We start from the raw sequence: 19,534 nt of genomic DNA, 5'->3' as shown, positions 1-19,534 counted from the left end.
AGCCCATAGGGAAATTCGTCTTGCGAAGCGCCTCGAAAAACGGAAAACTCTTTCATCTAGTGAGTTTTTCATCTTGTGAGGCATTCGTCTTGCGGGGCACCACTGTACCTGGGAACTGCATGACACATACAGTTGGAAATACTGTATGGTATCTGTACATTCCCACTGTTTGCATTAAAAGCAGTTAGAAGAGGGCTCATGGATTTGATACTTGGGCCTCTTGATCTGCACTTTCCTTAACACCGAAATATGTATGTATGTTTATGTTTATATATAAACAGGACTGCATAATAGGAGCAAGGTTGCTGAATTATGTGCCTGAATAATTACTGCTGTGTTGTATATGTGTTAAATAAACCTAATAAATTGCTAAAATATCACTTACATTTATTTTTAAATAGATATTTTGCAAAAAGGACTAAAAGTGCATTGCTGCTGCCGCCTCCTACAAGAAACCCAATGAGACAGGAGAGAAACAAAAGAAAACTCTGTTCCTCTTCTTTCCCTTCCTCCTTGTTTTTGTAATATGCAGTAATGAGGAATGGCTACAAACAGAGTGTGGAGACAATAGATGTACCTTTCCCTTTTTGTTTTGTAACACAAAAAACCTTAATAAACTTTTTAAATAAAAAGTCAGCTTGCAAGGCGGAGGCTTTATCTTCTTTCCTTCCTTTTCTCTGCAGAGATAAGAAAGGAAAGGTTTTTGGAAGTAGCACAAGCACTAGTTTGCTGCTTCTTGCAAAAACTGAAGAGAACGAGACTTCTCATCCTTTTCTTCACAGAGAAAAAAGGGTATTTACTCCTCCCAACTGGTTTTTTGCAAGGAAGCTGCAGTGAGGCCAAAGCTCAGTTTGAAGAAGTGAAAACACATTTCTTTTCCTTTTTGGGGACGGAGGAATTTATTATTTATTAATTCATTGCATTTGTATCCCACCCTTTTTCCTCCTTGGAGCTCAAGGCAGTAGACAAAGTTCTCCTCCCCATTTTAGCCTCACAGCAACCCTGCGAGGTAAGTTAGGCTGTGAGAGTAAGTGTCTGGCCCAAGGTCACCTAGGGAGTTTCATGTGGATTTGAATCCTAGTCTCTTCCAGCTCCTAGTCCAACACTCCAACTAATACGCCACTGTGCTTTATGACAAGTAAGGCTTTTTATATAAACACAGCTGTGCACACCATATGTAGGAGCAAGAAGGAGAGTGATCTTATTGAGCCCCAGTACTAAATATTATTACTTCTTAGGAAATTCAAAAATACATTGCAATTTACCCTAAATATGTAGCAAATTATATATTTTTTAAAATTCATTTTTATTAAATTTTGCACTTTAACAATCCAATCCAATCACATTAAATATTCCAGATTATACATATACATATCAAATAATCTGAATATTATGCCAAATTATAATTTTATAAGAGGACTTCCCATGTTTCAAGTTCGGAGGGTACAATGTTATACATCTATAATGCTGATAATTTTGAAACAATTGCTTTGAGATTCAATTAAATGTTTTAAAACAACTAACTGCTAAAAGCATCAAGTTCTAGTGAAACTATTTTGAATATATTTTGTCAGTACCGTATCTTTTGCAAAACTTTATTTCTGCATTTCTTCTTAGATGAAAGGCAAGGGCCGTTGGATGCATTGGAATGAAGCCATTAAAAGCATCAATTATAATGATAAAAATCTTAAGGTTCAAGACATTATAGTCCCAACAATGGACACAGTGAGATATACCTATTTGATGGAATTGTGCATTAAATATGGAAAGTAAGAAAAATTGCTTCCTATAATAGTGAAAATGTTTTCATTGTTCATGAGATCATACTATTCTAATAATGTTATCAATACTCCAAGAAATACTCTAAGAAATAAAAACCCCAGAAAAACAATCCTCTTAGATTTGTGTCCAGCTGGGGTTTTTGTGTGCTCCTTAAGTTTCCATAATAATAAATTGGGGGGTTAATTCTGAAAATTGTCATCAAGAAGTAGGGTGCTAAGTTTCTTTGAATTGTTCCCAACTGCACTTTTTAGTATGTATATTCCAGCTCAAAGCCATGGCTCTTGCCCAAGATTTATGTGAAAACTTTCCCATTTGCTGAAATAAATGGTATAGATGCACACAGTTGAAGCTAACTGCATGCTGTGTGCATATTTAACCCCGGTTTAATGTTGGGGCTTAAATGCACTGATCCATCTTATTCAAGCTGTGCAGGCTACTTGGGATCCCTGCTGATACACACACACACACACACATACACATACATATATATATATATCAGACAAATTGGGCCATTATAAGATGTGGAATAATTGGATGGCTCAAACTGGACTTTGAGAAACAGTAAAAAAAGAAGTGCTGGATGAACATGTTTGTGGAGAGTTTCATGATTTGTTTGCCACCACCAAAAAGGCCCTCTCTGATAGCCTGACCTCCAAAGTGGAAGTATCCAGGTTCATTTGAGGGAAAAACAGCCCTTTGGATACCACTGTTTATGGCTTTAAAGGTAAACTATCACTTTGTATTGTGTCTCAAAAGTAAGTGACACTAGTTAAGAGTTTAGAAACATTAATCTACACTAGTCTGGTCTTAGAAATATTCTTTATAATTTTATAATTCTTAGTTATAAACTCTGAAATACTTACTGTTCATATAAAAAAACTTGAGTTGTGAATAAAATTATGGGGACCAACTCTGTAATATAATTCAGGAATTGTAGCTAAGAGTCTTTTGCCTAACATGTACTTCTACATCCCATTTTATTTATAGTTGTTCTCTTATATTTCTGTGATCTTAGCTATATATTCATGGAAACAGAAAAATGCCATATGTTTATAAATCGCTGTAAAAATGCTACCATCAACAGTCTTTATTTGCTGATAATTATGTTTAATTTCCAAACAATATGTATACACTAATGAGAAACTAATACAAATATATGAATTTCTTTCCAAGACCGCTGCTTTTTGTGGGACCAACAGGTACTGGAAAATCTGTATATGTGAAGGACAAGCTAATGAACCATGTAGAAAAGAATCTCTACTTTCCATTCTTTGTTAATTTTTCTGCTCGAACCAGTGCCAACCAGACTCAGGTTGGTAAAAATAAACAGCAGTGTCGCTAGGTATTTTAAAGATCTTGTGCATTAAGCCAATGACACAAATTGGCCTCTGGGGTAAATTAAGATGGTGAGTTGCTGGAGTTCTATAGGCCCTGCGCTTTACATGACACTCCACTCTGCAAGTATTTTTTTTAATTAAAAGGGGGAGGGGAGAGGCAGGAGATTTAGTCTCGGTGTAGAAGATCCCAGGGCTTGAGCATATAACATTAAATAAATATAAGAGGTACATGTCATGTGATTAGGGTATTTTGGCACCCCTCTGAGAAACAATGGAGTGCGCATCTGGGGTGAAGAAGCACTGGGACACGAACCTGCACAGTGTGTATGGAGGTCTTGGGCTGCCCAGATGAAAAGACCCCCCTCTTGGCCACACTGATGTGGTCCAAAGGAAAGCAGAGCAATATGCTTGGCACCAGTTTGGCTGCAGGAGTTGCCAGAAGGCGCCATCCAACCATCTTAGAAGACTACCATCTGAATTTCTTTACAGTTTACTCCCTAGCCCAAACATCCCCAAACTCAGCCCTCCAGATGTTTTGGGACTACAACTCCCATCATCCCTAGCTAACAGGACCAGTGGTCAAGGATGATGGGAATTGTAGCCTGAAAACATCTGGAGGGCCGAATTTGGGGATGCCTGCTCTAGCTCTTTCTTCTCCTGAAGTTGTCCCACAAGGCAGCAGAGGTTTAGGATCAGAGTTTTTCTTCTTCTAGATGGGTTACCTTCCCAGGTTGATGAGCCCCATCTGCCACTCATTCCCCTCTACAGCATGTGCAAAAACTGCCTTCTTGACCATTGGACCCACTATTAGTCTCATCTACTCAATTTACTGAAGCCGGTCTTTCACATGTCCAGAAAACATTTTTCTCAGATGGAGACTCACCAGTAGAATAGCATTTTACCTTTGCTCAAAAACCTTTTTGGGAGTTTTACCACTTCATATGAAGTAAAATATATTAGCTTTTCAGTTACAGATAGGTAGCCGTGTTGGTCTGCCATAATCAAAACAAAAAATTCCTTCCAGTAGCACCTTAAAGACCAACTAAGTTAGTTCTAGGTATGAGCTTTCGTGTGCATCTGAAGAAGTGTGCATGCACACGAAAGCTCATACCTAGAACTAACTTAGTTGGTCTTTTAGGTGCTACTGGAAGGAATTTTTTGTTTTAGCTTTTCAGGTTGGATTATTCTTATAACCACCATTTTTTTAATCAATAAAAATTCATTAGGGTGGATCTGTGCAAGCTACATTCACAAGCAGGTAATGGGTCACTTCAGTCAATCAATTAATAAACCTTTAGTGGCATACATAGAAAACAGGAATATGTGGGTTAATGGGCCACTTGAAAACAATAATTCCCCCCTTTCACTGTTTTTAAGCTTGAATATTTGCACAGCTGTTTAAGTCCTAGGGTTTTATTAAATCAAGTAGTGAAAGTCTTTTCAAGAAGCACATGGAAAACATTTTCAGAAAAAAATGACAAATAGGGACAAACTGAAACTCCTTACTGCTTTTGATGCAAATGGGCCCTCAGGCAGTTTACAACTGCATATTTCATTATATAATAAAATTGTAAGGCTGTTGTCATGCTGCAGTTTGTATGGCTGTCAGCAAGCGGCCATGGCAACTCCTGTGTGACAACAGACCAGCAGGCAGATGAGCTAACAAGCATGGTTGTGGAGTAGGTAGCCCAAGTGAACTGTTCAAAAGAGGAGAAGGAGGTACTTCGGAAGTGCCTCTCTCCCATTCAATATGACTGGAGAAGCACTTAACAAAGGATGGTGCTTCAGAAAGCACCAAACCTTGGCTTTTGGTTAAGCTTTGGCAATGTGATGTGAGAGTAAAAAGGACTCTTTAGAAGCCCTGACATTCACAGTTTTGGTCAAAACAAAATAAAAAAATTCCTTCCAGTAGCACCTTAAAGACCAACTGAGTTAGTTCTAGGTATGAGCTTTCGTGTGCATGCACACTTCTTCAGATCTGTGTATCTGAAGAAGTGTGCATGCACACGAAAGCTCATACCTAGAACTAACTCAGTTGGTCTTTAAGGTGCTACTGGAAGGAATTTTTTTATTTTGTTTTGACCATGGCAGACCAACACGGCTACCTATCTGTAACTATTCACAGTTTTGGTAAGCCAAAGTTTAATGCATCATGTGAATGCAGTCAATATAAATTAATAGAATAAACTTACCTTTAGACACACCTGTATTTATTATAGAATACATGCTAGAATTTGATGGATTGGATCCAGAGAAAAGCATGGATAACAAGCTGGCAGAAGCTGATTTTCCTGCTCCCTTCTCTCTCCAATAGATCCCAGATTCCCCTGAGGGTTGCTGAATGGGGTGGGATGATGAACAAACTTCTGCGAGTGGGATGCAGTGAAGAAGTCGGCTTTCACCAGCCCCGTTATGCACACTTTCCTCTGGAAACAACACTGACTGTTCTTTTGAATGAGCTGGTTTGTTAAGAAATATGTCCTGCTTTTGAATTTTAGAACATTATCATGGCCAGACTCGACAAGAGACGGAAAGGAATATTTGGCCCACCTATGGGAAAGAAGTGTATAATCTTTGTGGATGACATGAATATGCCTGCATTAGAACAGTATGGAGCACAGCCTCCTATTGAACTTCTGAGACAGTTTTTTGACCACGGCATCTGGTAACTATTCAGACTAAATTATTTTTATGTACATAGTTAAAAGAAAAGTGTCATTTTTATCAGTTTGCTTTTATGCAATGCATTAGTAAACGATTTGTGAACATTGGCCAAAACTTTATTTGTAAGTCCCAGACTACTGATATTCAGAGTGTCCATCTCTAATTTTCATCTTCATCTAAGGTTCTTTTGTTGTTCTTGCTGAAATTAGTCATAAAAGTAAAGGAGGTATCCTATGTTAATGTAATGTGTTCATATAATTATTGCTGCAGAATACAAACCCTATGATACTGTACATGAGAGATTTCCAAGTGCATAAGTACTGTTCTATTTATAATTGTCTGATGATCATACTTCCATTTCTTTTGAAGGTATGACCTAAAAGATACAAATAAAATTGTATTAGTTGAAATACAGTTGATGGCTGCCATGGGTCCACCAGGTGGTGGAAGGAATCCAGTCACACCTCGTTTTCTGAGACACTTCAACATTTGCACGATTAATACCTTTAGTGATGAAACAATGGTCCGGATTTTCTCTACTGTTGTATCTTTCTACCTCAGAGCAAATGAATTTATCCCAGAATACTTCACAGTAGGAAACCAAATTGTCAGTGGCACTATGGAGGTACGATGCCAATATATACACTACATTTCTGGTTTACCTGCACAGGCAGAATATATAGGTGACTTCCAGGCGGGTCAGAGGGTCTCAAAGGCATATCAGTTCTGAAAGGCACGTAGCTGGTGTTTTTTTTTAAAAGAAAGGCACATGAAAAGGCTTCTGAAATTAAGATTTCAGAGGGCAGTTCAGATATTAGACATGTGTATGTCTGCACGTGCAATTAAAACTCCTTTTCTTGACTCAAAGTGCTTTTTACTGTTACAGATTAATTAGCCTAACAATGGACTAACCATTTAAGGATGGTTAGTCCATAGTTAAGGATGGTTAGTCCATCTATCTGCCTATTCCTGGCTAGTTTCCAAGGGGGAATAGTTTCTAATGCTTTGCTACTTTCTCCTTTAGTTTGTTCTTCATGTTTCTGCTGCCAGTGGAAGGATTGCAAGGCAGTCTGACTCTCTAGGAAGGGAATGCCAGTGTCTGGGAGCAACCACTGAGAATCCCTTCTCTTCCCCACCTCCCAAATCTGCCTGTGAGGGTGGAGGGAATGAGAGAATGGCCTCCCCAGAATATCTCAGAACCTGGGCAGGTTCATATGGGAGAATATAGTCCATCAGATAGCCTAGCATTAAGCCATTATGACGACTGCTTACCTTCTATTGTTCAATCTGCAATACTGATATTGTTCAACTTAATGCCATGTAGTATTATTCAGTTCTTCATATATTATACACAGCTATAGAGGCTCCAGTACTGACATTTCGGCTGTTTTCTGCAGCAATTTAAGGATGTGTCAGCATAGAGGATATTCAGGAATCTGATGCTCTTATTCAGCATCCAGTCTTCTGTGGTCCTTCCCTTTCATTGTAGCTCATTTATGGTCAGTGTGGACATTGTCCCAAGTGCAGAGCAACAACAATGCAGTTTTTCTTTTAGATTCTGCATTCACATTTTTTTCAGGGAAATATTCTACATGTACTAAACCAAGAGTGCAAGAAACATCTGTGTGCCCTAAGTATGAAAAGTGTTTAAGTACAAAACTTAATTTAAATAGTTTTGTTAATTTTTCTTTCAATCTTCAAGGTATATAAGAAGGCCATGGACAACCTGTTACCAACACCCGCCAAATCCCATTATACATTCAATCTGCGTGACTTTGCACGAGTTATCCTAGGCTGCTTGCTCATCAAGAAGGATTCAGTTGTAAACAAGCATACAATGGTGCGTCTTTTTGTACATGAAGTATTTCGAGTATTTTATGACCGCCTTGTGGATGACACTGATAGAGCTTGGCTGTTCAAACTAATGAAGGATATTGTGAAAGAACATTTCAAAGAATCATTTGATGCAGTGTTTTCACATCTGAGACAAGGAAATGCACCAGTGAGTATTCATATTGTTTATTACAAGACGATCACTCTCTTTTTCTCTCCCATAATTCATGCCTATTTCTGCCTGACTAGTTTTATTAGAACCAGAGCAAAACCATACCGCCTTGTATCATTCCATGTGCAAAAAGCAATCTTGTCTATTGGGGATTAGGAAAACACTGATATTATTTATGTACATATAGATACATAAAGTATCTCAATTGCTGTAAATAAGTCTAGCAATTCAGGATGTAACACTGGATAAGTAACAGACAGACACACTGCTGAGCTGACATGCATTTGTCACAGATATAGTCAAGGCACTGGGCCGTTGTCATAGCAACTGACTTGGCTAAGCTTGCATCTGTGATTATTTCACCTATGGGGTGATTTATGCTACTGAAGGAAATTAACTCCTGCTCATGTCCAGTTATTTCAACAACACACACACACACACACACACACACTTATAAAATAATAGATGTTTTGGTTGACACAAATAAATAAATAAATAAATAAATAAATAAATTTGAGACCATATGTGTCCCATATATTTATATTACCAAAACATCACAGCTGGGTTGCCTCTGCCCATGAGGCCAGATGCAAAATGTCAACGACTGAAACAGCAAATATATATAATTGTATAATGTTAAGAAAACAAAACAAAAAAATGAAAAGAGGAATAACTGCTATTGTGAATGTGCCGTTTGCTTTTTCTGTATATATTTAAGACTGATGCCTCTTACAATTTGATACGGTTACTGAGAACCCAAATGGGTTGGGTTTTGACTCCCCTCATGTGACGGAGGCAGGAGAGCAATGAACTCTGGGAGGCAGGCTCAGTCCCCTTCAGTTTTTTCTCTCCTGCCTGACGGATCAGGTCGTTTTCTCCCAGCTCTCTCTGATCTTCTCTGTCAGCTAAGTGGTTTTACCTTTAACAGTACTTCATTTCTACTCCTTTTCAGTTCCCTCCTATATCCTTTCACTTTAAAGTATTGTGTACGTGTCCGTTTTCAAACTTTACTCGTTTCTTTTCTGATCTCCGCTCAGGAAAAACAACAACAAAGAAACAAACCTTTCCCGTTTAGGTCCTACTTTCACTTTCCTTCCCATTCCCTTGCTTCCTCTAATTGACTGCAGGCAAGGTTTTTATTATTATTATTTATTTTATTTTGGATCCCTAAGGTGCCAACGGTTTTTTTCTCCAAAGTGACTGTCGGCCTCTGCAACTGTCCTCTGCCATCACTGGCTCCTTAGCAATGGTTGCCACCACATTCCAATTGGGTTACAATTTCTCTCTCTCTCTCTCTCCTGTGGATAGCATTTGTGCACTCCAATTGAGGATTGGAAGTGTGTTTTAGTCCACAAATGCTTCTGCTACAATAAATATTCTAGTTTTTAAAAGGCGCCTATGTTATAACGGGGCCTTTATTACCTTCTTAAAATAGGTTGTTAAGACATTTGGATTTGATATCCTGCTTTATCACCACCTGAAGGAGTCTCAAAGCAGCTAACATTCTCCTTCCTCCCCCCAAACAAACACACTCTGAGGTGAGTGGGACTGAGAGACTTCAGAAAAGTGTGACTAGCCCAAGGTCACCCAGCAGCTGCATGTGGAGGAGCGGGGAAGTGAACCCCATTCACCAGATTACGAGACTACCGCTCTTAACCACAACACCACACTGGCTTCTTATTTGTTTATTGCATTTGTATCCTATCTTTTTCTCCAAGGCACCCATGGTGGCTTGCATAGTTCTTTCCCTACTCGTTTAAGCTCCACAACAATCCTGTGAGGTAGGTTAGGCTGAGTGGCAGTGACTGGCCCAAGGTCACCCAGTAAGCTTCATGGCTGAGTGGGGATTTGAACCCTGGCCTCCCAGGCCCAAGTCTGACACTCTAACTGCTCTGTTGTAGACTATATTCTATTTATTTTCTGCCAATAGGTAACTGAGGAAGATATGAGAAATCTGTTGTTTGGAGACTACATGAATCCAGATCTTGAAGGAGATGAAAGACTTTATTTTGAAATTCCAAGTGTACAAATGTTTAGTGATGTTGTGGATTTGTGTTTGGATGAATATAACCAAACCCATAAAACAAGAATGAACCTAGTAATTTTCAGGTGCATACTTTATTTATTTATTTATAATGATTTATGTGGTACTTTGTCTTAGGGTTTGTATAGATTATTTCTCTTTAGAACTGTGGTATCTGGGGCTGATTCTTAGGGTGCTTCCACACAGAATTTTACTTAAGATGATCCAGGCAGAACTTAATCCAGGCAGAACTTGTTGATTCTCACCAACTATTTGTACAACCTGCTGAAACATGTCAGCTGTTTCAAAAAGGCCACAGCTGGTGGTATACACATGCATTACTGTGAAAAGTCTTAGTAAATATCCTCTCAAATATCCACAGTGTGTTTGCTTTAAATTTAAATGCACCTGAGGAGACACCTACTCCTACAACTTATAAGGTAACAGCAATCTTTCATGATCTGGCCAAAAAGTCTTAATCCAGAGTAGTAGTATTAGTAGTAACAACAGCAACAACAATTTATTACTTATACCCTACCCATCTGGCTGGGTTTCCCCAGCCACTCTAGCGGCTTCCAACAGGGGATTAAAAATACATTAAAGCATCGGTCATTAAAAACTTCCCTAAACAAGGCTGCCTTCAGATGTCTTCTAAACGTCAGATAGTAGAGAGAGAGTAGTGAAACTCCCTTCCATGCTCCCTAAGGTCATACAGTCTGAATCGGATAGCCCAGTGAAATATAATAAGTCAATGCCATATTTCAAATCCAGACAGAAAAGTTGTTGAGTTTTTTGAGCTTTTTTAATTTTTGCCCAAACTTTTAAGGAAATTTGCACTTCCGACATAGAAGTCAGATTTTCCTGGACATAAAGGTGATTTCCTCCCGGGCAATAATAAATACTTAACTAACTGAGATTCTACCCCCTCCCCCCCCCAACATAAATCCTAGCTATGCCCATGAACTATAGCAAAGTGTTAGTGCTGCCCACTTAAGCCAAGGTGAGGGATTATCCAAAGAGTGAGACAAATGAGAATACCCTCTGGGAGTCTGTATAACTAAAAGCACTAGTTTTGTGATCTTTGTTTTTAATAACGATGTATATATTTTTTTGTGATAGGTATGTGCTAGAACATTTGTCTCGCATATGCCGTGTGCTCAAGCAGTCAGGAGGTAATGCCTTACTTGTTGGAATGGGAGGAAGTGGGCGTCAGTCCATGACGCGTTTAGCTACATCTATGGCAAAAATGAATATATTCCAACCAGAGATCTCTAAAAGCTATGGAATGAATGAGTGGAGGGACGATCTGAAGGTAAAGATTTATATATGCTGGCGTTAGTCTGGAATCAATAAGCTTTATATTGCTCAATGCTGTCTTATTTATTGGATGCGAACTGTAACTTTACAAGTTGGGAGCCTAGGAAAACTCGCAAGAAGATGCAGTCTCCCTTTCTACCCAAAGTGATTTCTAGCAGGAAGAATGAATTGGTTGTGGGAAAATAGTGGGGGGTGGACTCCAATCTGAGCAGTACAGTGTGAGGAGTGGAGTTTACATGCCAGTTTCCCATGTTGTATCACCAGTCCTGAACCTGAGTGCTATTAAAAGGGAATTAAATGCAAGAGCAACTTGCTCCAGCAATTCCTGTCCTGAACAGAACAGTAAAGGGAAGAATTAAACTTCTTAAAGCCAGGTAGTTAAAAACCATTCATAACTATGAACTTCTGCTTGAAGGGAATAAACCTCCCCACAGCTCTTGCTCTTCCCCTGGCAGGTAACTGGGATGTCCTTTCCACTCAAAAGACAACTGATTCTTGCAGCAGGGAAGAGGACCAACCATCGCCATCAGAAGATTTACCAATCAACTTCTCATTTCACTGTTCTGTTTTTTACACAAATAAAACATTTCTGTACACCTAGCGTAGGCGTACGCAACACATTTCATTAGGATGTGCACCCAGGAATATATATTTTTTAATGCAAGCATTTATTGAATACATTTAAGTACATTTATTGTACTTAAATATTTGTTGTTGCTTTTAGAATCTTTTGAGGAGTGCTGGCGTGAAGGGCTTGAAGACAGTATTTCTGATCACAGACACACAAATTAAGGAAGAAGGATTTTTGGAAGATGTTGATAGTGTGCTTAACACTGGAGAAGTCCCAAACCTTTTTGCAGCTGATGAAAAGCAAGAAGTTATGGAGGTGCTATGATGAGAAATGCATAATTTACTACTACTCGTAAAGTATAATGTTACAATTAAACATTGCTTTAAAAAAATATGTAAACCTACTGCTTAGAATTCAGTTGAAACTATTAATTTCAATGGATATTTTTAAAGAAGGACTTGGCTGAGTAGAACCATCTGCTTTTCTCACACGAGTAGCTGATTGTTTTTAATTGCTATGTGCTATTTCCCTTTTAAAGATTAAGCATTAAAGAGGAATATTTCTTATGCTCATAATGAGGTCATTACACCTGATTAGGAGCTCTTATAAACTAGTTTAACAGGCATGATTTTCTTGCATATTAACAAAGATTGCTGATATCTACCGGTAACGCACAATTAGAAATATAATTTCTTTGTCTTATCCTGCATAGATTATACTACTTATTTTTTATTACTTTTCAGAATCACGTTTTAGAATTTTTGTAATTCTTTTTGGTACATTTATTATCCTTTAGGGTGTTCGTGCAGTAGCCCAGGCAGGCAGTAAGCATGAAGAGCTCAGTCCCTTGGCTTTATTTGCTTTCTTTGTGAACCGCTGCAAAGACAATTTGCATGTTGTGGTAGCCTTCAGCCCAATAGGAGATGCTTTTCGCAACCGACTGAGACAGTTCCCATCTCTCATCAACTGCTGTACTATTGACTGGTTCCAGGTACTTAAATATGATAGGTACTTATGTACTGAGACTTCAATATAGCTTCCTCAATATAGTCTGGCCTATGGAAGCTTGCTTTCGCCTCTCTTACATGTTCTCTCACGTTGCAAGAATTACGTATTCCTCCTCCCATAGAGAGTAATCCAGCTTTGTAAGTACCATGTACATCTGTTACCAGGTCACAGTGAATTGGGGGAAACTTGTGCTATAAATGTAAGGCTGCTTTTGTAAAAGCAAAAAACTAAAAACTCCCTCCACAGCAAATTGTCTCAAAGCACACTGGTTTGTATTATAAAGTGTGCCATTCACAGGCAATCTGACATTCAACTCTGGGGATCTTTTGCTGTTGAGAGTTGGGTGCACTCCAGAGTTTGGCACCCCAAGAGTTAACACAGACAACAGAGATAAATCAGAAGTAAATCTGATTATATCAAAAGGGAATTAGCATGTTTACGAAAAATCTTAAAATCAATAAACAGCATGCTTATAGTAGGCTAAGTTTAGAAGAGGTTAAACCTATGTAAGAGTTGTTCTTAAAATATGCCTGGAAATACACAGGAAAAACTAGGATGCAGTCAGGAAAAGGCAGTGGGGGATGTTGGTTGAAGGGGTAAGGTGATACTAGAAAAAGAAGATTTGTGTTGACTGCTGCAGCTTGTTTGTCAGGGGAATAAGAAATCCAGAAAGTGGAGTACAGACATTGACTTGCAGGAAAATAATATGAACCATTCCTCCTTTCCCGAACTGCTAGCAGCAGATTTCATGAAGAACTGCTGCTGGGGACATACTCAAATATGCTGTGCTATGCTTAATAATGAAGAGAATATCACAAGTAGTGTTTCTATTATTATGTTTTCCAGCCATGGCCTGAAGATGCTCTTGAGCGTGTGGCTATTAAATTTTTGGAAAGGCTTGAACTCACAGACAATGAACGTCAGGAAGCTGTTCCCATCTGTAAACACTTCCATACTTCCGTGTTGTCCCTTTCTGAAAGGTGGTCTTTTTAAAATACATTCATAAAGCAAGCTGTTGTAAATAAAAGGGGAGGAGGGAAATACTAGAAGGGTGGAGAAAAGTCTTTTTATGACTCTGATCAATAACATTAAAATAACATTGCTAAACAAAATTAAAATTTAGTACAGAAATAAACAAAATATTTTAGAAGTAATGCTTGAACGCATTATGTAAGCCAGTTTTAGATTATCTCATTTATATGAATTGAATGTACTCAGAGTAAATAGACTGTGAGTAGCAAGAGCCTCATCCTCAACTCAGGATCAAATTAGAAGCATGAGGTGTGTGAATGGGATCTCTTGCATTATTTTTTTAAGCAAAGAGATGGAGAGATTCAGATAAATATTATGATGCTGGAGTGTTGCCTCCCTCCTCCCCATATTCCTGATTTAGATCTCAGCCTCTCTTACACACACATGATATTTGTGTATTTTCCTCTGCATTGCAAATCTCAGCTTCATAGGGGGATAAATCAGGTAAATGGGCCAACGTGTTTGCTTCTCCCATGCACCACCTCAGGTAGGAATGGAGAATAAATTAAAAAACAACACAAGATTCTGTTCACAGATTATCTGTGTCATATCTAGATTGACCCTTAACTAAACTAATGGAATAGGTTTTGCTAGTGAGTCATTTTGTTATAGCTTTCCCAGATTGTCTTTGTACAACAGCCTCACCATCCTTATTCAAAACTGAAAGTAATATTCACCCCACTAGTAATAAATAGCAGGAGATAGGCTTACTCAAGGGAAGAAGAAGCCTTACAGATTTAAGGGGGGGAAAGGAGGAAGACACTTGGGAATTGCAGAATCAGTAAGTAACACAACTGCATTTCTAGAAAAAAGTCATTGTCTGAAAAAGCATTTAGTATCATAGGCTTGCAAAGTTTGACAAATGTTCAGATAATATCAGATGCTCAATGGAACAAATAGATCCTTCCGTTTTAATACCTGGTAGAGTGAAATATTTCTTTCTCATTCCAGATTTTTGAACCAATTGGGACGACATAATTACGTTACTCCTACCTCCTATCTTGAACTTATTGCTTCCTTCCAACAACTTTTAACTCAGAACCGAGATAATGTCATGAAAGCAAAGAAAAGATATACTAATGGCTTAGATAAACTAGCTTTCGCTGAATCTCAGGTATGTCCATTGTAACTAAGGTTGCTTACCCATGCCTGGTTTTCATGTAGTGTGAAGCTGTGATTTGTTCAAGTATTGGCATAAGCTCAACACATCATCACCCTAGTTACTATGTCCTTGCAGCTTTTCAGCTGCTCTGGGCAACAGACAAACCATACCATATTATTTCTCTGATGCTGGTCATAAACACTGATACTATTCTCTGCAGTGTAGTCCAGAATCCCAACTATCCAGAAGGGTGGTGAGGAGATGTGGGTGGGGCACTGCAGCTTCCCAGGCTTCCCCAAACAGATTGTTGCTCATGCTTAACAAGAGCAAGAAGGAAGGGGTGAGGCTCAGGAAGTGTGGTGCAACCATAGTTGCACTAAAACAAACCACAACTTAGAGAAAACACAGCAGGTAGCCTGGTTTGTTTTGCCCTTTGTTTTCATTTATTTATTTCTGTATGCTCTGTGTTTCACTCCTAAAACTTGTTGATTGTGTTGAAATTAGTTTTATTCTATCTTTAGAGCATATTATATTCTGTACTCTCTTCTTTTTTTGGTAACTGGATATTTAAATGTAAACAAGTCTAAAAATATTTCAAATGAATGAATCAATCATGGGTTGTCTTATAATACTTTGCTTATGGCACTATCTGATGTTTGTTCAGAAGTAAGGCCCATTGCGTTTAGTGGGACTTCCCCCTAAGTAAGTATTTCTTAATGACACATTTAAATGCTTCATTTATCTTTCCCCCCCATTTGCCATACTTTTAAACAACTCATGGAAAATTGCTCTTCATTTTAGGTTGGTGAAATGAAGCAAGAATTAGTTGATTTGCAGCCTAAGTTGGAGCAGGCTAAAGTGGACAATGCAAATATGATGAAGGTAACGTTTCTGCTCCTAAAGATGTATTGATGCTGCAGTGCACACAGTGGTCTAAATGATGCTGGTGTAGCTTAACTGGGCATCTAGCAAAGGGCAGCTGGAGAATGTCCAATTTGCTTTATTTCATGCCAGTTGCAATCCAGTATGCTATTTGTTAATTAACAGGTTAGGTCTAGATTTCTACACACACGTGCACTTTTATTGAAATATCAGCTGCGGCCCTTTTTGTAGTAATTTCACTCTACCACACTGCACCCCAGGGAGAGTGTAACAACAAAGTGTGCCTCTAGCTGTATTATATCAGCTGATTGGAATCAGGGCTTAGAGTTTTATGTAAAGTTCTCCTTTATAATATCAATTCATCTTTTCTAAAATAATAGCTTTTCTGAATAAATTAACAAAGAAATCTGAAGGAGCTCTATGGGACTATTCTACTAAATGGAAGATTTCATTTCATATCTTCTTTCTTTAGATAATTGAGAAAGAATCTGCAGAAGTTGAAGCAAAAAGCAAAACTGTAAAAATAGATGAAGAACTTGCTACAGAAAAAGCAACAGAAGCCACAGCACTGAAGAATGAATGTGAAAGTGATCTTGCAGAGGCCATTCCAGCCCTAGAGGCAGCATTGTCTGCACTTGATACACTGAAGGCAAGTTAAATAAATAGAATAAGAGCATGACCTGGAATAGCATTATTTTGATATGGATGAATTGAAGGGGAGGTCCCAAAGCTCAGCAGTAGAGTACATACTTTGCACATAGAAGGTCCCATTTTCATTCCCTGACATTTTCAGTTCAAGGATCAGGTAGCCTGTTATTGGAAAAACCTCTCCCTAAAGCCTTGGAGAGCCATTGCCAGTCAGAGTCAAACTGCAGGTTATGTTAATCGTGTCCTCCAAATCATGGAGAGCCACGTGTTGCCGTGAGATCACCAAACTGCCTTCTTGTTGCTGGGGCGCGCCCGTTTGGATGACCTCCTTGCCTCATTGGTCACCCCTTTGTTACTGGGGCAGATTTCTGTCGGTTGGGGTTTGATTAGCACATAAGGGACTATTTAAGGGGCTGCACGTGGCGAAGTACTTCCTCTTTTGCATCGTGCAGCAGATCTCCCGCCCGCCCTCCCTATAATTTTAGGTTGTGTTTTTGACCTTGCTATGCCTGTCTAGGGGTCGTTTGTTTTGGGAGCAGGGGCCCAGTAGGAATTTTGCCACTTGGCTGATTGGCTGGTGCCATTTGGCTTTTGCCTACCGTGTAACAAATCATCACAACTTTGTAAGGTTGGCAGTTAGGCACTGGTTCATCCTTTGGTGGAGGGGATTATAGATTGGTTGTGCTTGCCCCTCAATTTTGTTGCTGCTGTTAGGGAATTCCATTAAAGGAATCCAGGGGCTCGATTTGCTCTGTCCGATCCCCTCTCAGGCGTAGGGCCGTGCCAGAGTTCCTGGGAACATCTGGGGTGAACTAAGAGGCAGAAATCCGCCTCTATGCTCCCCCAGTATGTTTTCCCTTACTGACCTCTGGAGGTTCCAGTTGTCAGTCCTGTTCCTGCCGGTGCAGGTTCAGGTAGTCCGAACCAATGCCTAAGCAACCACTCACATGCTGTAAACAATAAAGTTGTGGCCAAATTAATGCCAAAAATCCTAAACAAATATTCTGTTTCCTGTGTGATTTATTTTGGAGGGGGTTTGGGGGTCTTCACACGCAAATCACTAGGTTTCCCTTGAATACAAGATTTTTTTCTCCCCCACATAATCAGCATGAAGATTCCATTCTTGTTCGGGACGCTGGTGTGTGGGATAGGGGACTTTAACCCTTTGGTCCCTGCTGTCTGGATCAGATATTGCCATCCAGGCCTGTTGTTTGCATGATGGTGGTGGTGCTGGGGAAGTTCCTATCAGAGTGAATGGGGCTTTCCCCCATACAAGTCCAGGTGATTAATGTATCAGCAATTTGTAGAGTTAACTTCTTGTAAAGGGTTCAGCTTAGCTTTACTCTTTTGCCTGCTCATATTTTAATATATGAAGATAAAAATGAATTAATTGGACCATGGATTTCTAAAGATTCCAGCTGCTATAGGTTGACTTATAAATAAGTCACATAAATGTTATGTGTTGACTTATCATATTATTAGGTAAATCCTAGATATAGGTGAAAAATTCAACATGAAGACTGATTTTGTTTTAATATATCATGTTTTAAGGCATTATATGCTGTAATAGAAGTCAACAATCTATTTCATTCTAGCCTTCAGATATTACAATTGTGAAATCAATGAAGAATCCACCATCTGGTGTTAAACTTGTTATGGCTGCCATCTGTGTCATGAAGGACATAAAACCTGAAAAAGTTGCAGATCCTTCAGGGATTGGAGGAAAGGTAAAAAAGCTGACAGTAGAACAACAAATATCTAATTACAAAATTCCTAGGATGTACAAAGGGAATATTTTTGATCTTCAAGCATGGAAGTCTTACTTCCTCGTGCAGGAAGCTTCAGCTTCCATCATACTGCTCAAAATCTCATGAAAAATGTGAATTAGATTGTTAATTAATATCTCAATAGTTCTTTAGAATCTTTTGTATTTTCTTATTTTCTTTTGTGTTGAAATATTTTACATACTGCTTTAACTTTCTTTTAAAGATTTTAGACTACTGGGGACCTAGCAAAAAACTTTTGGGTGACATGAATTTCTTAAGAGATCTGAGAGAGTATGACAAGGATAACATTCCAGTAAGTTTCGTATGTATGTTCTTATTTGCTAGAGAGTCATTGTGAAAGTGGTTTCCTTCCTTCCAGTTTTCTTTTTTTATATCAATTTTTATTAATTTTTCAGTTTATGCATCTCAAAATAAACATTTTGCATAATACCATGTAACAATTGACTTCCCTCCTTCCCCTTTCATAGTTCATTTTACTTATCTTTCATTACTGCATATTTTACTATAGCCAATCTAATTGTTTCTCCATTTTACATCCTTCAAATATTTACCATACTGTTCAATTTATCTAAATGCTACCAGTGTTTAATTGTACACAATTATTTTCTAAATATTCAGCAAAAAAATTCCACTCCTCTTTAAATAAATATTCTTCTTGCTCTCTTATTATATAAATTAAACCTGCTGCTTCCGCAAATTCTATCATCTTAAGTCGCCAATCTTCCTTACTAGGGATCTCGCTCTTTCCATCTTTGGGCTAGCAAAATTTGGGCTGCCGTGGTTGCGTACATAAATAATGTGGTAAACAGTGGGTCTTCCTGGGGAAACAGCAGAGCAACTAAAAAAGCTCTTGGGAAACATGGGACAAGCGGAAGTGTGGCTGTGCATGTACTCCCTTGTTGCATGCATTAGCAGAAACTGAATTACTGGATCCTAAATATAAATTTATATTCAACTGTATGTAATGTATTTTTCATATAGGTATCTGTGATGCAGAAGATTCGTGCTGAATATCTAACTAATCCTGAGTTTGATCCCCCTAAAGTGGCTAAAGCATCCTCAGCAGCAGAAGGTTTATGTAAATGGATTATGGCAATGGAAGTTTATGACAGAGTAGCAAAGGTATGATTATTTACCTTATTTTTTCTCAACATTGAAAATTATTTCATAATGCTAATTTATCCTCTAGGATACTCACATACACATCTGATATATACTGCATCTAAATATAGTGGTTACCAGCCATGGATAGACTTATCCTCAGTGATTTGTCTTATCCTTTTCAAGTCATAGTGTACTCATGCTAGAATGGGCTGAAAGTGTCTGAAAGATTCTACTACTGAGCAGTGGCAGAGCGTAAAGAAACGCCGCCCAGG

General features: G+C 38.6%; 1 protein-coding gene and 1 long non-coding RNA gene across 3 annotated transcripts in view; one reads left to right on the top strand and one right to left on the bottom strand.

The window, feature by feature from the left end:
• Nucleotides 1–19,534, top strand: part of DNAH12 (dynein axonemal heavy chain 12) — a 100,869-nt gene that overhangs the window by 52,219 nt on the left and 29,116 nt on the right. Inside the window, exons 37-52 of one of the 2 annotated variants that reach the window (XM_081848786.1) lie at nt 1,618–1,769; nt 2,956–3,094; nt 5,618–5,784; nt 6,153–6,408; nt 7,486–7,785; nt 9,719–9,897; nt 10,931–11,123; nt 11,853–12,014; nt 12,496–12,690; nt 13,554–13,687; nt 14,691–14,853; nt 15,643–15,723; nt 16,196–16,372; nt 17,967–18,098; nt 18,361–18,450; nt 19,140–19,280. In XM_081848786.1, the coding sequence (XP_081704912.1) occupies nt 1,618–1,769; nt 2,956–3,094; nt 5,618–5,784; nt 6,153–6,408; nt 7,486–7,785; nt 9,719–9,897; nt 10,931–11,123; nt 11,853–12,014; nt 12,496–12,690; nt 13,554–13,687; nt 14,691–14,853; nt 15,643–15,723; nt 16,196–16,372; nt 17,967–18,098; nt 18,361–18,450; nt 19,140–19,280 (2,661 nt within the window). The remainder of the gene's footprint in view (nt 1–1,617; nt 1,770–2,955; nt 3,095–5,617; nt 5,785–6,152; nt 6,409–7,485; nt 7,786–9,718; nt 9,898–10,930; nt 11,124–11,852; nt 12,015–12,495; nt 12,691–13,553; nt 13,688–14,690; nt 14,854–15,642; nt 15,724–16,195; nt 16,373–17,966; nt 18,099–18,360; nt 18,451–19,139; nt 19,281–19,534) is intronic. The other variant, XM_081848787.1, reaches the window with a different exon arrangement.
• LOC309334552 lies at nt 5,878–9,295 on the bottom strand. Its single transcript, XR_014153163.1, has 2 exons — nt 9,211–9,295; nt 5,878–6,159 (listed from the first exon to the last, which is right to left on the bottom strand). It is a non-coding gene; the product is annotated as an uncharacterized lncRNA (long non-coding RNA).

The sequence above is a fragment of the Podarcis erhardii genome (assembly GCF_964252035.2).
Source record: "Podarcis erhardii genome assembly, chromosome: 2".
Classification (NCBI taxonomy): Eukaryota; Metazoa; Chordata; class Lepidosauria; order Squamata; family Lacertidae; genus Podarcis; species Podarcis erhardii.
This window is presented reverse-complemented; position numbering and strand designations above follow the sequence as displayed.